The 17,869-nt window shown below is 54.0% G+C and overlaps 5 protein-coding genes across 5 annotated transcripts; 1 reads left to right on the top strand and 4 right to left on the bottom strand.

Moving 5' to 3' along the window:
• Nucleotides 1-1,292: 1,292 nt before the first annotated feature.
• Nucleotides 1,293-4,056, bottom strand: GCG54_00005852 (uncharacterized protein; the record flags this gene model as incomplete). The annotated part of the gene is made up of 3 exons (XM_045405867.1): nucleotides 1,293-1,348; nucleotides 1,409-3,099; nucleotides 3,947-4,056. The coding sequence occupies 3 exons, from the start codon at nucleotides 4,054-4,056 to the stop codon at nucleotides 1,293-1,295; spliced, it is 1,857 nt and encodes a 618-aa protein (XP_045264265.1).
• Nucleotides 4,057-5,648: 1,592 nt separating this feature from the next.
• On the bottom strand, nucleotides 5,649-7,319 carry GCG54_00005851 (Aurachin C monooxygenase/isomerase; the record flags this gene model as incomplete). The annotated part of the gene is made up of 6 exons (XM_045405866.1): nucleotides 5,649-5,775; nucleotides 5,837-5,918; nucleotides 5,996-6,191; nucleotides 6,252-6,312; nucleotides 6,372-6,838; nucleotides 6,897-7,319. The coding sequence occupies 6 exons, from the start codon at nucleotides 7,317-7,319 to the stop codon at nucleotides 5,649-5,651; spliced, it is 1,356 nt and encodes a 451-aa protein (XP_045264264.1).
• A 1,768-nt stretch (nucleotides 7,320-9,087) lies between these two features.
• Nucleotides 9,088-10,873, bottom strand: GCG54_00005850 (Phosphate permease PHO89; the record flags this gene model as incomplete). The annotated part of the gene is made up of 2 exons (XM_045405865.1): nucleotides 9,088-9,783; nucleotides 9,869-10,873. 2 exons carry the CDS (start codon nucleotides 10,871-10,873, stop codon nucleotides 9,088-9,090), a joined length of 1,701 nt encoding a protein of 566 aa, XP_045264263.1.
• Nucleotides 10,874-13,678: 2,805 nt separating this feature from the next.
• Nucleotides 13,679-14,035, bottom strand: GCG54_00005849 (uncharacterized protein; the record flags this gene model as incomplete). The annotated part of the gene is made up of 1 exon (XM_045405864.1): nucleotides 13,679-14,035. The coding sequence occupies one exon, from the start codon at nucleotides 14,033-14,035 to the stop codon at nucleotides 13,679-13,681; it is 357 nt and encodes a 118-aa protein (XP_045264262.1).
• A 916-nt stretch (nucleotides 14,036-14,951) lies between these two features.
• Nucleotides 14,952-16,724, top strand: GCG54_00005848 (uncharacterized protein; the record flags this gene model as incomplete). Its single annotated transcript, XM_045405863.1, has 7 exons — nucleotides 14,952-14,992; nucleotides 15,063-15,573; nucleotides 15,626-15,785; nucleotides 15,847-16,027; nucleotides 16,105-16,278; nucleotides 16,340-16,532; nucleotides 16,584-16,724. The coding sequence occupies 7 exons, from the start codon at nucleotides 14,952-14,954 to the stop codon at nucleotides 16,722-16,724; spliced, it is 1,401 nt and encodes a 466-aa protein (XP_045264261.1).
• Nucleotides 16,725-17,869: the final 1,145 nt, after the last annotated feature.

The raw sequence follows: 17,869 nt of genomic DNA, 5'->3' as shown, positions 1-17,869 counted from the left end.
AGAGCATCATCAGCAAATGAGCAACGATTCCGCCAATTGTATGGGTCTGCAAATGGATCTGGGGAGGGGAAGAGTCCACCCGCCCACCCAGGCCACAAGCCCAAGCCAATGTGCAGGGCTGTGGAGTTTGCGTCGGGATTGGTGGACTGTTCAGTTATAGCTTCACTCTGCTTGCCCCGCACGATCCTCACCTTCAGATGTTGAATAGTGATTGTATCTATTCAGTTGCCGAAAGAGGCGATGGAGTCGAATTGGAGCGTACCAAGCCGGGTAGGCAGCCCGCAGGCTGCTCACCGTTCAAACCAAGTTGCGGTAAGAGAGGTCGTGAATGTTCGTGATGATTCAGGATGGTTCAGGAAAAGGGAGGGTCTCTGTCTCCATCATCGTCACGAGGATCACAGGGGTCGGGGACTGTGCTTTGAAATCGCCGACGAACGCATGCTGCAATGCCTCGCTTTGTCCATCACGCCCCATCCGCATCGTGGGCTTGACGGAAAGGCACGAACTCCTACGTGTTGATCGTGAGAACGTATGGCTTATTGAACTGGAGGGGCAGACTCGTGGGACCGGTCATCATGTGACGAAAATCGCGAGCGAACCTGCTTTGGTGTTCATGTGCAATCTTGCGCGTAACTTTGAGGGCATCGTGTGATCTGATGACGTGCATGTGCTGAGGGACATTTTTCCGGAAGCTTCCCTATTCGCTTCACTCGTTTCTTCACTCGAGGGAAATAAGCGGTAAAAGGATAAGCCAAGACGACAAAATGTCAGCAGGTGGCAGATGCGGCAATGATTGCGTTCGCGACAGGATATCGTGAGGAGCAGGGGAATGGCGAATTGGTATCATGCTCAGTTTCCGTCAAGTAATGCGTAAGATTTCATCTCCCTCATAGACGTATGTGTTTTTGAATATGCAGAAATGGCAAAGCAGGAGGTGATTTGGACACTTTCAAAATTACGTCTAGGGAAGAAATGTGATTTTCAACTTGCCGGGACGGAGTGATAATGATCTCAAGATGCCTTCGCGTCGAGTTGCACACGAAACGTTCAGGGATCACCAAGATCCCGGCTCACCCGTCACGTCAATGGTCAAGAGCGGAGTGAACACGGTGTCATGATCATGCAACAGATGATATAAGATCTAGAGACAATCTAAGGGTATTGATCATAATGAATCATGTTGAGAGCCATCATATACAAACGAGAACATTGCAAGCCATAAACCATCACGAACAAACGAAACACATTTCCATAACGCTTAACATCCGTAAACCCAGCATTCTAATCATCGTTTACTCATCATCGCTGTCGGAGCTGGAGGTATCCTCGTCATCCTCCTCGTCATCATCTAAGCGCTGTTAGAACGGATACTACGCTGCGAGAGCTTGTTCGGCGGGAGAAAGCTTACCATCAGCCGGAACCTTGCTGCCAAGTACGCCGTTGGTCCTGTCACGGACCTGCTTGTAGTGGACGGGGTCCGTCTTCAGGTCCTCGCCCTCAACAGCAACGCCGTCATCCTGCACATACTCCTTCAGGTCGGAGAAGAGATCCTCGCCGAACGCGCCGGACTTCTTGGCCCGGGTGATCAGCTGGCTGACGACTCCGGAGCCGACCTTGGCTGGCGTATTCAGAATTTTCTCGAGCGCCTCGCGGTGGGCGAAGCCGCACTTGGCGTGGAGGTCCTCGACGGGCGCGCCGTCGGGCTGGCTGTCCCTGAAGCGCAGGCCGGGGGTCTGGTAGCGACGGATGCGGACCTCGCCGTAGGCTCTCGCGAGCTCGACGGCGCTGACCTTGATCTTGGCGGGCTCGGGAGCGGGCCAGAGTCTCGCCTTGGTCAGGCCCATAATGGCCGATCCGAGTAGGAGCTGCTCGCAGTCCTCCACGGTGCCGTCGTCGGTGCCGGCGTGGCAGTAGCGGATCTCCTCGCCGGGGTAGCAGGAGGGGTTGAGCAGGCGGTGGACGGGGTTGCTGACGGCCTTGATGATCTTGTCGATGGCCTCGGCGCGGGTGGCGGTCAGCATGGCGATGACCTCCTCGGAGATGGGCTGCTCCTTCCAGGGGCGGCCCTTGGAGTCCTGGAGGGTGCCGTCAGGACCCAGGCGGGACTTATAGGCAGCCTTGGAGAGGACGCGGCTGAACCAGCGAGCCTCGCCAAAGACCCAGCTGAGAACGAGGGTCTTGTCCTCGTCGTTGCGGGCGCCGGCCATGAGGACGTGGCGGTTCAGGGAGACGATCCAGTCCTTCATGAAGGGCACCAGCAGATGCGTGGCGGCGTACTTGTCGGAGGCCAGGGCAAGGTCGTAGAGGACGTCGACGTTGGGCCTGGTGGGGAGCTGGTGGAACTTGAAGTGGGCGATCGAGAAGAGGGTGTCGAGGCCGCTGGTGGTGTCGGCAGCAGAGTTGAGCTCGATGATGCCCTCGGTGTTGCCCGCGAGCTGATCCCTGAAGACGCGCGAGGCGGTGGCGAGAGCCGCGGCGCGGACGGAGAACACGGTGGGAACACCGCTGGCATCGCGGACCTTGATGTGAAGGTCGGTATCCTCGTGATACGAGATCTTCCTGTCGCCCTCAGGAGTAGGGACACGGGCGGGAACGACGACGGCACGGGTAGCAAGCTGAGCACCCTGAGACTCCTGGGCCTCGGCATCGTTCTTGTCCTCCTCTTCCTCCTCGTCAGAGGATGACTCACCCTCGTCCTCGGTGGGGTGGGCGTCGGCGGTGCTCTCAACCTTGAGGTGATCAGCCGCGGAAGCAGGCTCGGCACCGTTGCCGTTTGTCTCCGGCGCAGGCGCAGCAGCAGGCTTGGGCTCCTCCTTGGGATCGACCTCGGAGGCGCCGTTGGTTTCCTTCTTCTCGCCGTTCACGGGCTCCTTGTTGCTCTCAAGGAAGGGCTTCTCACGGCCAGGCATGGCGGTCATGGGTCGCTGGGCGGGAGCTTCGTCGTTGCCAACCTGAGCCAGAGACGGGATACTCCGCGAAGAGTCGGTGCGCTTGAAAAAGCCATTGCCGTTGCCGTTGGCTCCATCCTTGACCGGGCCGAAAGTGGGCGTCGGGGGGGTGGAGGTGGCGTTCTCGTTGGTGGTCTTTGTGGTGGCAGCTCTGTTACAAGATGTTAGACACAAAGACTCTGAGTCATCCTGGTATGAGACAACCGTAATAACTTGGGCCGGTTTAGGTGCTTCTTCGCAATGGAGAAGTGGGGGAGGCAGAATGGTAGAGGAGGCATGGAAAATGAGGGCGAAGCAAAAGGACGCTGGCTACCGAAGGGAAGAGACTCTGGGAGGGACTGATGGCCGTCGAGGCATCACTCTTATGATGGGGTGTCTCGCGAGGGGAGAAAGGGGACGCCCTCCTTGAGGGTCTGTCGTGGAGGCATGATGGACATCGGGCCAGTCACGATAGCGGCCAAAGGAGTCGGGCGCGTCGCCCCCGGGTGGTGTTGGCGGACTACGAACACCCGTGTAAGAGACATGGAAGGGAAGCTGATTGGAGGTGGCGACATTAGGTGTCGATGACGATGGGAGTTGGGATATCGTGGGCAGAGACACGTCAAACATGCAGGACCCGACAACTCGACAGGCCCGAAATCCGAAACGAAGCGTTGGCCGTTGGAAAACCACAAGGCACGCTCCGTTTGGTGGTGTTTGGTGGGGAGTCTTTGAAGCCGCGGCGCCCGCCCATCCAAGCCGGGGCCTGTCACGGCGGGGCGAAGGGTCCAGCGTAGAGCCAGGGGTAGCGAGCACATGCTGGCAACTTGACCAGGGGCAGCGAAGAGGAGCATGAAGAGCGGTGAAGAAGGCCGCTTTTTGCGTGTCCCAAGACAACTGCATCCATTGTCTTGAAGAATGAGGCGGGGGAGGGGAGGGGAGGAGAGGAGGGGAAAAGACACGCAGTAAGACGCGTGGATATGAAACGAAGAAAATAGATATATATCATCAGGACGTACCTCTTGAATCTGTTGTTCAGGAACAGAAAGCCGTTGGACTTGCGGCGCTCGGTGGTGGTTTCTTGGGAGACGGAGTTGCTCCTCCTGGTGTCGAAAAGCGCTGGAGACATTTTGGGCAAGGGTATCGAAGGCCGGAACTTGAACAGGAAAAAATGCAAAACAAAACTGAAAATGGGCCAACGCTTCAAGGAAAAGAGAAGCCGCCAAAGCAACGATGGAGCAGCCAGGAATGCAGTGCTCGTGGGTATCGTATCGGGACCAACAACGGATTGATATGAATCAGACGGAGAGGAACATAAAAACAGACCCGAGCCTGAGGACTGGCTGCGCATCTATATGTACTCTGCGTTCTGGCTGGTCGGTTCGACCCGACGACCATCAGGATCCACTGGTTGGCGGTTGAACAATCAATATTGGCCGTCCGTGAGTCTCTCGAAGAGTCGAAATGCCCATTCAGAGCCTGGGAATCGCCGAGGATACGGCCCACCAGATGGCTGGCCAACTACCTGAACCATGAGTTTTTCAAGCAGGGTCTAAACGAGATGGAAGGTCGACATTGGGCAGCAAATGGATGGATTGGATGGATGGATGGCGACAACGGACAGACAATCGCAACCACCTCGTCGACCACCACCACGACCGCCCTCACCGCTCGACGGCCGGTTCGTCGCCAGACGCGTCAAGGCACCTTTCCTGGCCGATTTTTTTCTCTGGTGCGAGAATCCCTGTTGACGAAGGTCGCCGGGAGCTCGGAACTCATGCAGATTTCTCCCAGGGGCTCCACCCAGTGACATTTTAGCGCAGTTCGCGTTGGAGCCGTTGCTTGGTTGCCCTTCAGATGTCACCAGGGTTTGCATACAGATTCGGCCGATCGCATCCACCGCCCTTTGGTTGCATGAAACATTGACGACGAGAGTGTTTGCCTTGCCTTGAGCCTCTCTCTGTCTTGTTGTCTTTTCAGAGTGATTCCTCCTCGACATCGTCAACTTGGGGCTGTCAAAGTACCGCAAGATACGTCTTTCTCTCGCCTCAACTACCCCTCTTCTGGTGTGAGGTCCGATGATGCTGGGAGAGCGGAGTCTGGCCCTTCACCGCATGGCCGCGATAATGAGGCCATGTCGTTGGAGATCCTGTCCGTGGGAGTCAAAACGGCGATGCATGGTTGGCTGAAAACTTTGCTCGCCAGCCTCATCTGCAGCATCTAATGCTGGGCCACGTTCGTGATGCAGACTGCATCGCATGGTATCGCGCGCCTAACGCATTCGCCTCTCGATTTGGCGACACTTACCATATAACTGTGACATTTTGCATCAACGTTCCAAGATTGCGAGGGGAAGTCTCTCAAGCGTAAAGTGGCCGCCGGTCTGGAGAACTGGCGCTGCTGGGCTGGGTGCATCGCGCGTGGAGACTGAGTTGCGTGCCCATATTTTCGTGGACTCCGTGGTCTGCACATTTCACGATGTCGATCACAACTCGTTCACAAATAGGCATAACTAACTGCACGGCCCATGGCATGACTCCTGCCATGCTCTTCTTCAAGAATTTCAAGAACACCAAAATTCTTTTTCCCTATCATCTCCTTAAAATCTAGATAGCCCGCTGGTATCGCACACGAGGTTCCATCCAACCCAAAACTCCAGAAAATAGGTACACGAAAAGACGAAATGAATCCACAAAGCCCCACCCAACGAGGACAGAAAACCTACTGCCCAATGATCACTCCGTTGGGGAGCTTGAGGCCGATGGGAAGGCCCTTGGTGAACTTTTGCGTAAACGCAGTTCCGTTCCTCTTCGCAATGACCTCCTCAATGTCCTTGTACATGTCGTAGCTGCACCCACGATGTTAGTTGATTGGCTCCCGAGTCGACCTTCCGGGATGCGGTCACTTACGCATTCATCTCCTCGATGGTGAGTTTGGCCTTCTCATCCTCAACCTTGTACGTGCTGCAGCTGTCGGCATTGCTGGAGAAGCCTATGCAAGAAGTCAGACATAACAGGGCCCATGAGTCAAGAGTCAAGTTTCGTGGTTGACAATGATGCGCGACTCACCGATGCGCTCGTTGATGTTGTAGGCGGCCTTCGCAGCAGCCTGCTGCACCCTCGTAGCACGGGGCAGGCGCACGTCGTTGTACATGGACAGAGTCTCGTTCACGTCGCCGTTGAAGTACTTGGGGTGGAAGAGGATGCCAAGGGCAGCCGCATCCTCAATCGCCATGCAAGCTCCTTGACTTTGGTGAGGCATCATCTGTGCTCTCTGGTCAGTGGGATGCCGGTCATTTCGTCAACAGGGATGGGGTTTACTTACAGGGTGTCCTGCATCGCCCAACAGGCAGACCTTGTCTTTGCTGATGTAAGGGTAGGGGTCGCTACCAAGCCGTCAACCTTTGTCTCGACAACCATTCAGTCCAGGAAAACGCAAACTTACTGCATCCACAGACGCCAGGGCTGGATGTCCATGCCGATGGCGAGATGCGCCTTGACCTGCGCATCCAACTCAGGGTAAGGAGCGAGCAACTCCTCGACGGGGCGGTCCTCGACGCCCCAAGCTTGGTTGGTGTAGTCACCCTTGTCTCTGGGGAAGAAGCAGTAGTACGACAGCAGCTTTCCTCCGTTGCAAGGCGAGAGGACAATCTTGTCCCACTTGCCCTCCTGGCCGCCCCAGTACTCGAGAGCGGCGTCCTGCGAGTAGTCGACGAGGCCGGCCTTGACCGCATCCTCGGTGAGGACGTTGGCGTGGAGGCAGCTCGAGTCGGCGGGTCGCTTCGCCGGCTTCACACCGATGAGGCCCCGCACCGCGCTGCCGATACCGTCGGCTCCGATGATCAAGTCGTGCGTGGCAGAGTGTCCGTTTTCGAATGACACCTTTCCGGCGGCGATGTCCATCTCTTTGCACTACACCAAACACGTTAATAACGTCAATGTTTCAAGGTCGGCCGTAATGATGTCTCACCTTGTAGTTAACAAACAGCTTGGCGGGCGCTCCCTCTCCGGCCTCCTCGAGGGCTGTGTCCTTGAGCATCGAATGCATATATTGACGGTGGAACATGTTGTAAACGTATCCCCAGCGCTCCTCGTAGTCGTCCAGGTCGTACACGCTGACCGGCTCGCCCGTCTTCCAGTCGCGGTTGATGAGCTTCTTCAGCACGACTGGGTCACCCTTCTGGACGTCGACACCCCACTCGTGCAGCCAGCGGGTGCCGTTCGCGGCACAAGAGACGGAGGCGCCAACCTCTCCGGCAAAGTCGTTGCGCTCGTAGATGGAGACCTTGTGGCCGGCGCGGCGGAGGGCGATCGCAACGGACATGCCGCCGATGCCACCGCCGACGACTCCAACGTCGAGCTGCCTCCACCCCGCAGTCGGCAAAGAACCCATGATGATGACTGTTGGTGGTGATGTAAGTGGGACCTGAGGAATATCGGACGAAGAAGTCGATTATGTCGGATCGAGTGGATAAAATTCTTCACGATGTCGTAGTGATGGATGCGAAAGGTAAGGTAGCGAACAAGGCTCTCGAAGAACTGCCACGAGGCCGGCATATGTACTTCATGGACGGCATCATCACCAGGATAAGGTCATGCGTGTATTGCCAATCCGCGCGCATCAACACACCCTCCATCTTTGCCCCATCCGTGCGGTCGGCTTGTCGCGGTCGTCGATAACAGATCCCATGCCCGTCCGTCGCGTGCCTCAGAACCGCATCAGATGGGCGGATAAGGTACGGGAATATGGGGGTGCAGCAACCGCTCAATCTAACCCACCGATAGCTTCATGTTGCAGAGGGAGAGATCTTGAGGAGGCCCCAGAATCGAGCAATGATGCCCACTCGGTGCACCAATGACCCGCTGGTGTGTTATCGCCAAATCCACGGCGCCGGGTCTCGGCATCTATCCGAAATCCCTATCGGAAAGGTGTGCGGGCCGCACACGACTCTGGTGCAATTGCCGCAATCATTGGTGCAGCGCTGGAGGATGACTTCCGCAGGCTCTTCCGTATCACAGTGCACCCGAACAGTATTCGCGCCCATCTCTTACGGATGACGAGGCAGGCTTATTGTTCATCGCATATCTAATCTGTTTGGAAATCGTCCCAGCTTTCGCGATGCCGCATGGGCTGCCCAAAGCCGCCCGAAAGCGAGCAAATCTAGGCTTCCTCGCCCCCCCCCCGGTAAGCCGTGGCAGTTTAGTGGGCAACTAAAAGACGGATGTTTCTATGGGACTTAGCCGACTAGACCACTAGGTAGGTTGGTTTCTGGGCTTGTCGATCCTGAAGTACAGCAACCGCAATTGAAATCAACGTAGCGAACACTTCCGACGGCGGCAGAAGTCAAATGAACATTCAAGTCATCGTCCGCTGTCCACACATGCTGACCAGGCTACCGCATGTCGTAAGACCTGGCTATGACGCTCATTGACGCGACAAGGGGTTTTCACCTCGTTGGCCCAATTCCGACGTTGGAGGACCTGCACGATGAACTAGAAGGAGAAAGCAAGATTAGTTTGTACTGCATATCCCCTCGATACGATGAAGCGGCACAAATCAAATGCGAAGGTATTTAGCGCATGACCCGATCTACCAAGGTTCTCTGTTCAAGGAGTTGACGTCTAGCCACGGACAAAGCCTACATCAAAGCTTCAGGACTAGTCGATTAAACCGTCAGGTTGGTCTCAGTCCCGTTGAAGACAAACATCTGACCAATTTCATAAATCTAAGAACACGCCGATCAGTTGAAACATAGTCTTTACTTGTTCAAATGACGTTAAATCAAGATCCCTGGGTGCTGTAGACTTATGCAGCCTGATGGAGCTGCAGTGTTGCACTGGAGTATTGTAAGGTAATGGCCCACAGTGCAACGTAGAGACCCGAGCTAACGGCATGTTTCGGGTCGGCCGCCGGCAACATGGTCCTCGAGTATATCATGTAATTGTTCTCAAGAAATGCTCGATTTTTTCACAAATAAGTCAAAGCGGGGTATGTTTGTTCTCATGTTCTATTGTCATCATTTTCTCATCAATACCAGTAAGAAGTACTGTCTAGTGCCCCGACTTCATCCAACAGCCATAGGGTGCCCCAGATCCGATATAACCAAAACCGTTAACGCCTTGATGCTAAACACTTCCCCAAGCGACCCATTCCAGACGTGTTAACCCTGGCCGAACTGAGGGGTGTTGAGAGACATTGCCATCAACAGGCCACCAATCAAGCCCGCGCAAGGCAATGTAATGAACCAACCAGAGAACACAAAGGCAACCTGGCGCCAGTTGACAGCGCGGACGTCCAAGTTCATCAGGGCAACGCCGACAATACTACCAGTCAAACATTGCGTCGTGCTGACAGGGAGGCCAAGACGGCTGGCAAGAAGAACGGTGATTGCGGCACCCAGCTCGCACGAAAATCCTCTTGATGGCGTCATCTTGCAAAGCTTGTTGCCCATGGCTCTGATAATGGAGTAGCCCATAAACCAGAAGCCAGCGCCGAGGAGGAAACCAGCAACAACGAGAATCCAAATTGGGCTTTCTCCCTTCTCAGTGACTTCGCCAGTCATGTAGACTTGGTACGCGGCAATCCAAGGTCCGACTGCGTTGGCAACATCGTTGGAACCGTGAGCGATGGACATCATCATGGCGCTGGCGACTTGAGCGTATGTCAACAGGTGCTCCGCACGGTTATCGTACTGTTTGGCCTTGTCGTGAACCGAGGCAAGCTGAGCGTCCGCATGCGTAACGCAGTCCCGGGTGACACCCTGCAGGAAGAAATACTTGATGAAACTCCAGATCCGCTGAGGGTTGTGGATGGGGAGGGGGGCAGTCGGGGCAAGGAACCGTTCTTCGGGCTCAGGCTTCCGCTCGTATTGTTCAACACNGGTGGGCAGTCGGGGCAAGGAACCGTTCTTCGGGCTCAGGCTTCCGCTCGTATTGTTCAACCCCCGTCGGCACTGCCGTCTTGCCACGCTCAACGTCCTCAAGCGACAGGGGGGCCGGGGTATCGTTGACAAGCTTCTCTCCCTTGTCGGCACTGTTCTCGGTCTTTTGCTTTTCAATGTCTTCATTACCAGCGGCTGGCACATCTCGAGCGAAGTAATCGATGACCACTTCGTCGCCCTTCGCAGGCCAGAAGATGGGGGGGTTCTCCTTCCACAAAAGGGGGCCGAGGACGACGTGGCGGAATCTGATGCGGGTGTCTTTCTTCACAAGCCTTCGGTGAGCGTAGGGCAAGAAGAAGACGTATGCAAGAATAAGAGCTCCGAAGAAAGTACCGAGCACGATCGCGCATGCAATGCCGGCACCAAGCTCCTCAAGCGATGGAGCGCCAGGGGCCTCGACGGTGATGAAAAGAGCGAGGACTCCGGCCGTGAATGCAAGGTAGAACGGGATGGCCTTGAGGGCTTTCTCGAAGGGATCCTTGCGCTCAAGAACAGCGAACTTGAGACTTCCAAAGAGAATAGCAGAGAAGACTGCCGAAATCAACGGAGCAACAACCCAAGACGCAGCGACCTGGGAGACACTTCCGTCCTTCCAGCCCCAGGACACGCCGGCCTCGGCAGCGATACCAACGCCGACCAGGGCGCCGACAATGGTTTGTGTTGTCGAGACGGGGTACCCAATCTTGGTCGCAGTAAGCAACCAGAAGGCGCTGGCGAACTCGGCACAGCCCATGCCCAGTATGAGGGTCGAGGGAGTTCCGCGGAAGCGATCGAGGCCGATGATGTTGTTCTTGATCGTCCCGGTGACGCGGGATCCGAGGACGACGGCGCCGAAGAACTCGGTGAACATGGACAGAAAGCCGACCTGGGGCATGGTCAGGGTCCGGGCGGCCACCGAAGTGGCGTAGGAGTTGGCGACATCGTTGGCGCCGTTTCCGAAGGAGCTGCCGCAGAAGGCGATGCTGATCAAGGCGATGATCCAGTCATACTGCGGGAGGGCAGCCATGACGGCGATGTTGAGGGAGAAAGTCGAATACGGGTATCGATATTCGTACTAGGGGGAGTAGGAAGAGGGAGCCGAGGGGGTGAAGTAGGAAGATGAATCTTCACCACGACGATTGCGGCCCTGGGAGGGGTGGAGGCTTGAAGTACAAGTAGAGAAGAGGCTTGTCGGGTCTCTCAAGGTCGAGGGCCACAGGAAAGACCTGGAGCGCCGCGACCTTTATAGAGAGGGTGAGGTTGGAGAGGTTCCCAGCATTGGAGGATGGATGTCTGGACTCTGGAGACGAGGACTGGTCAGCGTGGGGGAGGAGTGGGTGTTTCTCCTCTCCCCCTTCTATCTTCCATTCTCCTCTCTCTTCAAGGGCCATTTGTCGCTGCTACCCTGGCCATGGTGGTGTTCGCCGCACATTGAGCCGGGAAAGAGACTTTGAAAAAGTCAGATAAAAAAAAATCTCAATTGCACCTTCTCGTCAGTGCAAGTGGCCATCAAGACCCATGTTGTGGATGTTTTGACGGATGCCCAGTCTGCGCCGAGCTCTGCGACCATCCACATCGGCCGCTGGTATTGGCGAGACGGGTGCCACCTTGGATCTTGGCCTTCTTGGCTTTCGAGGTACCGACGACCGATCCGTCAGACCATTCCAGCCAGTCACAGCCGTTTTCGCAGGCACGTTGCTGTTTCAATACGCTGTCGACGCACCAGGTCGTGCTTGCGACTTCTTGGTGGTGAACTTTCCGTGATGCCTGCCAAGACGCGAGATCTGACGCTAGACTCCGAGAAAGACTCAACCACAGCTGCTGTCGCGTGCCCTCCTGCTCTTCTGAGAGCACATGTGGCAATCGACTGGGCAGGAGAGCACGCGAGCAGCTCCCCTTTCCATCTTCCTCTTTCTTCCTCGGTTCCCTCCACGGAAGACTTGCATGGCATGTCATGCTGCTCAATGGAACCTCCGAGGCTGTCCTTTCTCCCGGATTGCCCTTCTTGTTGACCGAAGGTCACTGTAGGCACTCATCCTTGATCCTGTACGGCATCCAATTGCAACAAGTCGGCATGAGCGATAGTACCCGCAGCCAAGCTCGATTGCTGGCTGCTTATGGCTGGACGATGTACTGTGAGTGAAGCATTTTGGGGGTGCGAGTCACGAGTCACGCGTCCACTGCGGCGCTGTCTTCAGAAGTCTGGGCGACCACAGGAATTGTGCGCGCAGCCAAGACTCTCCAGCGAGGGTTAGCGAGTCTACACAAAACGAAGGTGAGGCCGATAAAGCTGCTGATCTCTCTTCTTTCGCGACCTCCGTCAAGGCCTCACTGTAAGGATCAGCGATTTTGAGGGTCCCTTGGTCCAAACTCTCCATTGATGGTCAAGATACTTACGTCGGATTCTAGCCCACAGCCTCAGTCAGACGCGTCGCCTCTGAGCTGTCTTTCCACAACAGCAAGCACCATCTCCCACGTGGAGATGCCCATCGCCGCCAACGAAGCATGGCGTACGCCTTCCTCGCAAGCCCCCAAAGGCTAGATTATGTCGCAAGCTCTAGAGCCGCCCGTGTCCAGTGGTACTGTCGCGAGGTTTGGTACCCCTACGCCTCTCTGAAACTTTGCATCGCACCTCCGCCAAGAGATGTACACTTGGGATGCTGCGTCGCCACTGGGTCCAGTTCGTGATTTTCTCTGGTTTTTGCCAAGTTGAACAGAGACACGGAGGTGGCTCAGTCTGCTTTCGCAATGTAGCTTCGAAGCTGTGAACCGCGGCGCGTGGGAGCTTGGCAAGCTCGGGAGGAGCTTTTAGGGAGCTGCCGACAGCTGGCGGGGGCGCCAAGGCCTCGAGGGTGGGAACACCGCGATCACCAAAGAGGTTTTGCGGAATAATTGGTTGATCAAATAGAGAGGACCCTGAGAATGAGGCCATTTGTCTGTTCTTCGTTCTTGGCGTGGCATTTTGACTGAAGTATCGGACAAAAGACCGTCTTTGACTACTAAAAATACACGCAGTTGACTGCCCTCATGTTATTGCCAAGACATCAACCCCAATCCCAACATGGGACTGCGTGATTTACAGCGGCCCGTGGGCGTTGGAACTTTATATCATTCAAGCTTAAGTCTTATGAGGAAGGCTATTTTAGGCAGTTTCATGACAGAAACATAGTGTTCATGGGCTTTTGCTTTGGAGATGCCTTCATCTTTGATTGCCAAGACCACGGAAGATGCGACCCAAGAAACCCCAATATCATCTGAACCATTCGGATCAAATGCACCAATAACCAATACAGTTCAAGCAAAAACACTCCTGTCCCATAATTCTGCGGACATCATACAACATCAATATGTCCGACGATGCGGGGATAGCGTAATGCCATCAACATTGAAACAGATGCATGGGACGGCAGTTGTCAAAATCCGTTACCACGATTCATGGCGGAGCAGCCCAAGACGTGTCAATGCAAACCTGAAGAGCGCCGTCATTTTTCATTCTGTGGGCTTGCAGTGACAATGTGCCAGTAATAATGAGACTGATGGACGGGATGACAAGTGCCGCTATCCTCGATGATCGACCAGTCTGTTTAATCCGAGCACGCCAAGGGAAGTTATTCGGATTGTCCTTATGTCACAGGTTATGATCACGATAACACATTCCACAAGTGTGTGATTCTCCGAAGCAATGCATTCGCGCATGCCATCTTCTCCCAAATGCTGAATTGGTTTTGGAGTATTTGGCCAATGCAGTAACCCTTAACTTCGCTCCTGGTATCTTACAAACAGCCCCTCAGCTGGCAACACCCCTTCCAGATCGTTGCGGTTTGAAATGCACTTATTTGGTATCCTCAGTCCCGCTTCCCCAGAATTTCTTGTCGACCTTGTCATCGGCAGCTGGTTGCGCTCGGTAGTGCTTCTTCTCGAAATCGCGGTTGTGCTCGTCGACCTCGCGCTTCTGCTCCTCGGTGAGCTTGTCCGGTCCCTGCCCCGGCACGCTGGAGTTTGTGATCTTGGGCTGAGGAGGGGAAGTCTTTCTTGCGTCCGCCGCGTCTCGCATGTCTGTTGACTCCAGCCCTGGTTTGTCGCTGAGATGACGTCGCGGGGCGCTGACTGTGCGAAGGGCGAAGGGCAGAGTGCGCGCTTGCTGCGCGAGTGCGGGAAATACCCTTTGACGAGTTGCTAGGTGTGCCATGATTGCGATTTGATTGATCCAGTCGTGATTTGGTATGAGATCTTGTGTGGTTGAAGCTCTAGGGTTCTTGGGAGGTCCTTCTGATAAGGGAGCTTGAGGAGCTTGGGGAGCTTGCCGCTCGACCTCATGATGTCATCAAGCCACACCAGCTAGGGGAGGACGGATGCAGCAGCGATCGACAATTGTGTGATGGGATTTGTGCAAGGAGGATCATGATGACATATGAAGGTCGCCCGTGCCCCAAGACATGATTGTTTATCATTCTTGATGTACTGTCGGCCGCGACGAATGGGAAATGATAATCCGAGCACGGTTGGTCTCGCCCGGGTTTTGCGAGTTGATAAGGCAGAGCACCGAGAATGTCAGCCACGTGCCCTGTAGATCATGCGCATCCAAGCAATGGATGGCTGCTTGCCTACAGAATAATTGTGCGCGATTGAATAGTGTTGCTAGCAAGGGTTACGCAACATCTTGTGCGAACAGGCGCATGTTCCAGGAAATGTTCTAGAAGTCCCCAATCTCCTCTGCATCCCTCAGCCTTGAGCCTGAATATGCATGAGCAAGTAGTGGGCATCCCATATCAACCCATTGTATCGGGAACGATGTGATCAAAGATTTGAAAGTGCACATGTCACATTTCGGAAACTCCTCATCGGCAGCTAATTATCTAGTGCAGCATGGTTGCACTCAGCAGTCGGCAAACATTCGTAGGGTTCCAAATGTCTCAGAACAGCATTTTAATCACACCGTCCTTAAAGACAACTGGTGCGTCGGACCCTCAACACTGCGTCCGCCGCCTCTGAAGTCGGTAGTCGGAGACCACGACCTCCCGAATCGGTGGGTTCGTTTTACCGAAGGTGTCGCGGTGCTTAAGTTGATTGGACGCTACGCAACTGCGATTCGTAGACATCAGACGATGAACCAAGATATCCAACATATAATTCCACGGGAATGGGCGTGCTCGTAATCATCAGTATGCTTGCCTTTTCCTGCGCGAGTATTAGAACTCTTCCTCGATATCTTGAAGGACCATGGCCTCTTTCAAAGTCATCATCATCGGCTCTGGGCTAGCCGGCAGTTTGCTTGCCAATGGTCTTGCCAAACACAACATCGATTTCGAAGTCTATGAGCGCGCAGAGAAGCACTCGAAACGCGAGGGATTCCAAATTCGGCTAGGCGCGGGGGCTCTTATCGGCATGCGGGCATGCCTGGAACAAGGGCAAATCGACTCTATTGCTAGACGATTCGCTCGCTCGACCGTCTCAAACCCACCTATCGTGTACGACAAGCACTTTAATAAGATGTTTGAGCCGGGGAAGATGCCGGGATATCAGAGGTCGACCCCGATCAACCGCGTATCTCTTCGAGAGGCTCTCTCCGAGCCACTTCACAAGATGGGAAAGCTCCACAATGAGAAGCGATTTACGAATTACGAGATACACCGAGATGGCAGTCGGCGCTTTGTCAAGGCCTTCTTTGATGATGATACGTCTGACACTTGTGATGTTCTTATTGGGGCGGACGGAAGTGGATCCAAGGTAACTGCTGCATATCTGTGAATCTTAGGTATCTGGGGCTGACAGATCCAAGGTCAACTGCCTCTTAGGGCTCAACAATCTAGAAGAGGTCAGTTCCCATCATGGATTCCTTGCGAGGAAAGACTTCCCAGTCTCAGTCTTCAACGATATTCCCCAACAGCTGCATTCTCCAGTAGGTACTGTTGATGGCGGGACCACCCTTTTCTTCCAAGGTGAGAGATGACTTATAAATCTGCTTACTACCCCTCGTCATGTTGACGACTTGTTTGATAGTGTACCTTCCAAGAGAGGTTGGAACCGCTGCCGACTCGAAATATAGCTCTGAACAGGGCATATCTACCATGCTTGGAATAGGATGGCACCGTGATAGAATGCCTCAAGAGTTTGACGCATTGACAACGGAGGAGAGATGGGATGCAGCTGAGCTGCTTATCCGCGATTGGTCCCCACAGCAGTAAGTGAATCAGATGTTAGTCTTTATTGACGGAATAACCCAAACTTTGTAGCTGTACTTACGTCGAGTCTCTTCAGTCACCAAATATTCAACATGTTTCGCGGGCAAGATATGTATTGCTGGACTCCCAGGGTTTCTTCTCGTCCTCCTCTCGACTGGCGTCGTGCTGTAGCTTCACCTGATGATGAACGCCTTGGAAACCCGCATGTGTGGCTCCTTGGAGATGCCATGCATGCCATGCTTCCGACTAGGTACGCAACGGAGGACCGCAAAGCTGCAAGTGTCCAGAGATTTGTTGACATACTTTTCCAGGGGTATGGGCGGCAACCAGTCCATGCTTGATACTGCCGATGCGCTTCCTCTCCTAACTTGGTTGGCGGAGAAGGCAAAGACAGCAAATGCAGCTAGTGAGCAAGACTTCATGGAAGCTTGTAAGACTTATGAAGAAGCTGTCATACCTCGCGCATTTGAATGGGTTACACAAAGCGGAGGCAACGACCCATTGGTAAGCTGCTCGAGGCCACATGTTTTATCAGTGCTAACGCAGCATGGTAAGGCGGCCGACACGTCAAAGTTCAAGGCCAGGGCAATCATGCGCCTGCTTTCCTTCATTGGAGAAGCCACGACGTTCTGGAACTGGGTGTTGTTCAAAATCACTGGCGTGGACCACTCCAAACAGGCGATTGACTTGTTGTAGCGGTGCTGGAGAATGAGTTTGTTGTCAGTACCGCATCTAATGTTTGTATCACCACTTCTAATCAGTACTTATGACTCCCCTCGAACCTAAAATTGACAAGACGCGTACTGCGTTGAGCGCCATTGTACTAGCTTTAGCGCAAATCGGTGGCACAGCTTGGAGCAAGCGGTGTTTTTAACTTCCCCGATTTCCCAGACAAGTAAGACCAATTCAGATACACATACTCAAACAACTGCCTATTCAACTCAAATCGCCTCAACTGAGATTTCCACCATGTAGGTATACGGTTGCTCTCGTCGCCACCATCTTTATTGGGGCAATGTCAACTTCGTCGCCGTAATCGATACTGTCGCTGTGTTGCTTTTGACAGGTATAGTGCTTTTCAAATATCCTTCGTAAAGTCGTCAAAGTACCGCACCTTCGGACTCCTCGGGATGGCTAAGCCGAGTGCGCAGCAATATGATATTGCAAGAACAGACCAAATAGCTTGGAGGGCAACTCCGCGAAGATCCAAATCAACTGCTGTCTGTATTACATAATCATTCTGAATATCTTCTTTGCGTGTTGCCCGCAAGCTTTCACCATTCTTTAGGTCTGACACAAATGTGAGACGCATTGGGATATGTTAGCCCTCTTTGGCCTGAGCAAAACAGTGTACTACACCTTCCATCCATACGATATCTGTATTAGGAAAAGACCTAGGGGCCGAATTCGCAGCTTTTTTGAAGGTTCTTACAGCCGGGAGTGACCGAGATTAATGCATGGATTTGCAAAAGCATTTTGTGCCTGGATTCTCACTCTCCACATAGCACTGTTTACACAACTATCTTTCGCAAGGAACCAACGATCAATCGCACAATGGCCACGTTTTTGCCGCGACTTTTGTTCGACCAAGATGAGGCAGAAGTGGACCCAAAAAGTCGGCAGTACCTTACAGTACCTTACGATATGATGCGGGGGTGAGAAGACCGCTGCGTATAAGCCACCAACAATTGTCGAATCGAAGTTTATTTGATTACTCTAGGAATCTGGGGCTGTATTGGAGAGCAATACCCATCGAGATCGTGTCCACTCTGGAGTCAATGTAACGATCGGAAAAGAACATCCCCTGGTTATGATAGCTCATTATTGCAATCTATGCGGGG

This window comes from Colletotrichum gloeosporioides (genome assembly GCF_011800055.1).
Source record: "Colletotrichum gloeosporioides strain Lc1 chromosome Unknown consensus_47, whole genome shotgun sequence".
Taxonomy (NCBI): domain Eukaryota; kingdom Fungi; phylum Ascomycota; class Sordariomycetes; order Glomerellales; family Glomerellaceae; genus Colletotrichum; species Colletotrichum gloeosporioides.
Note: the sequence above shows the minus strand (reverse complement) of the source record. Positions and strands in the feature narration are given on the sequence as shown.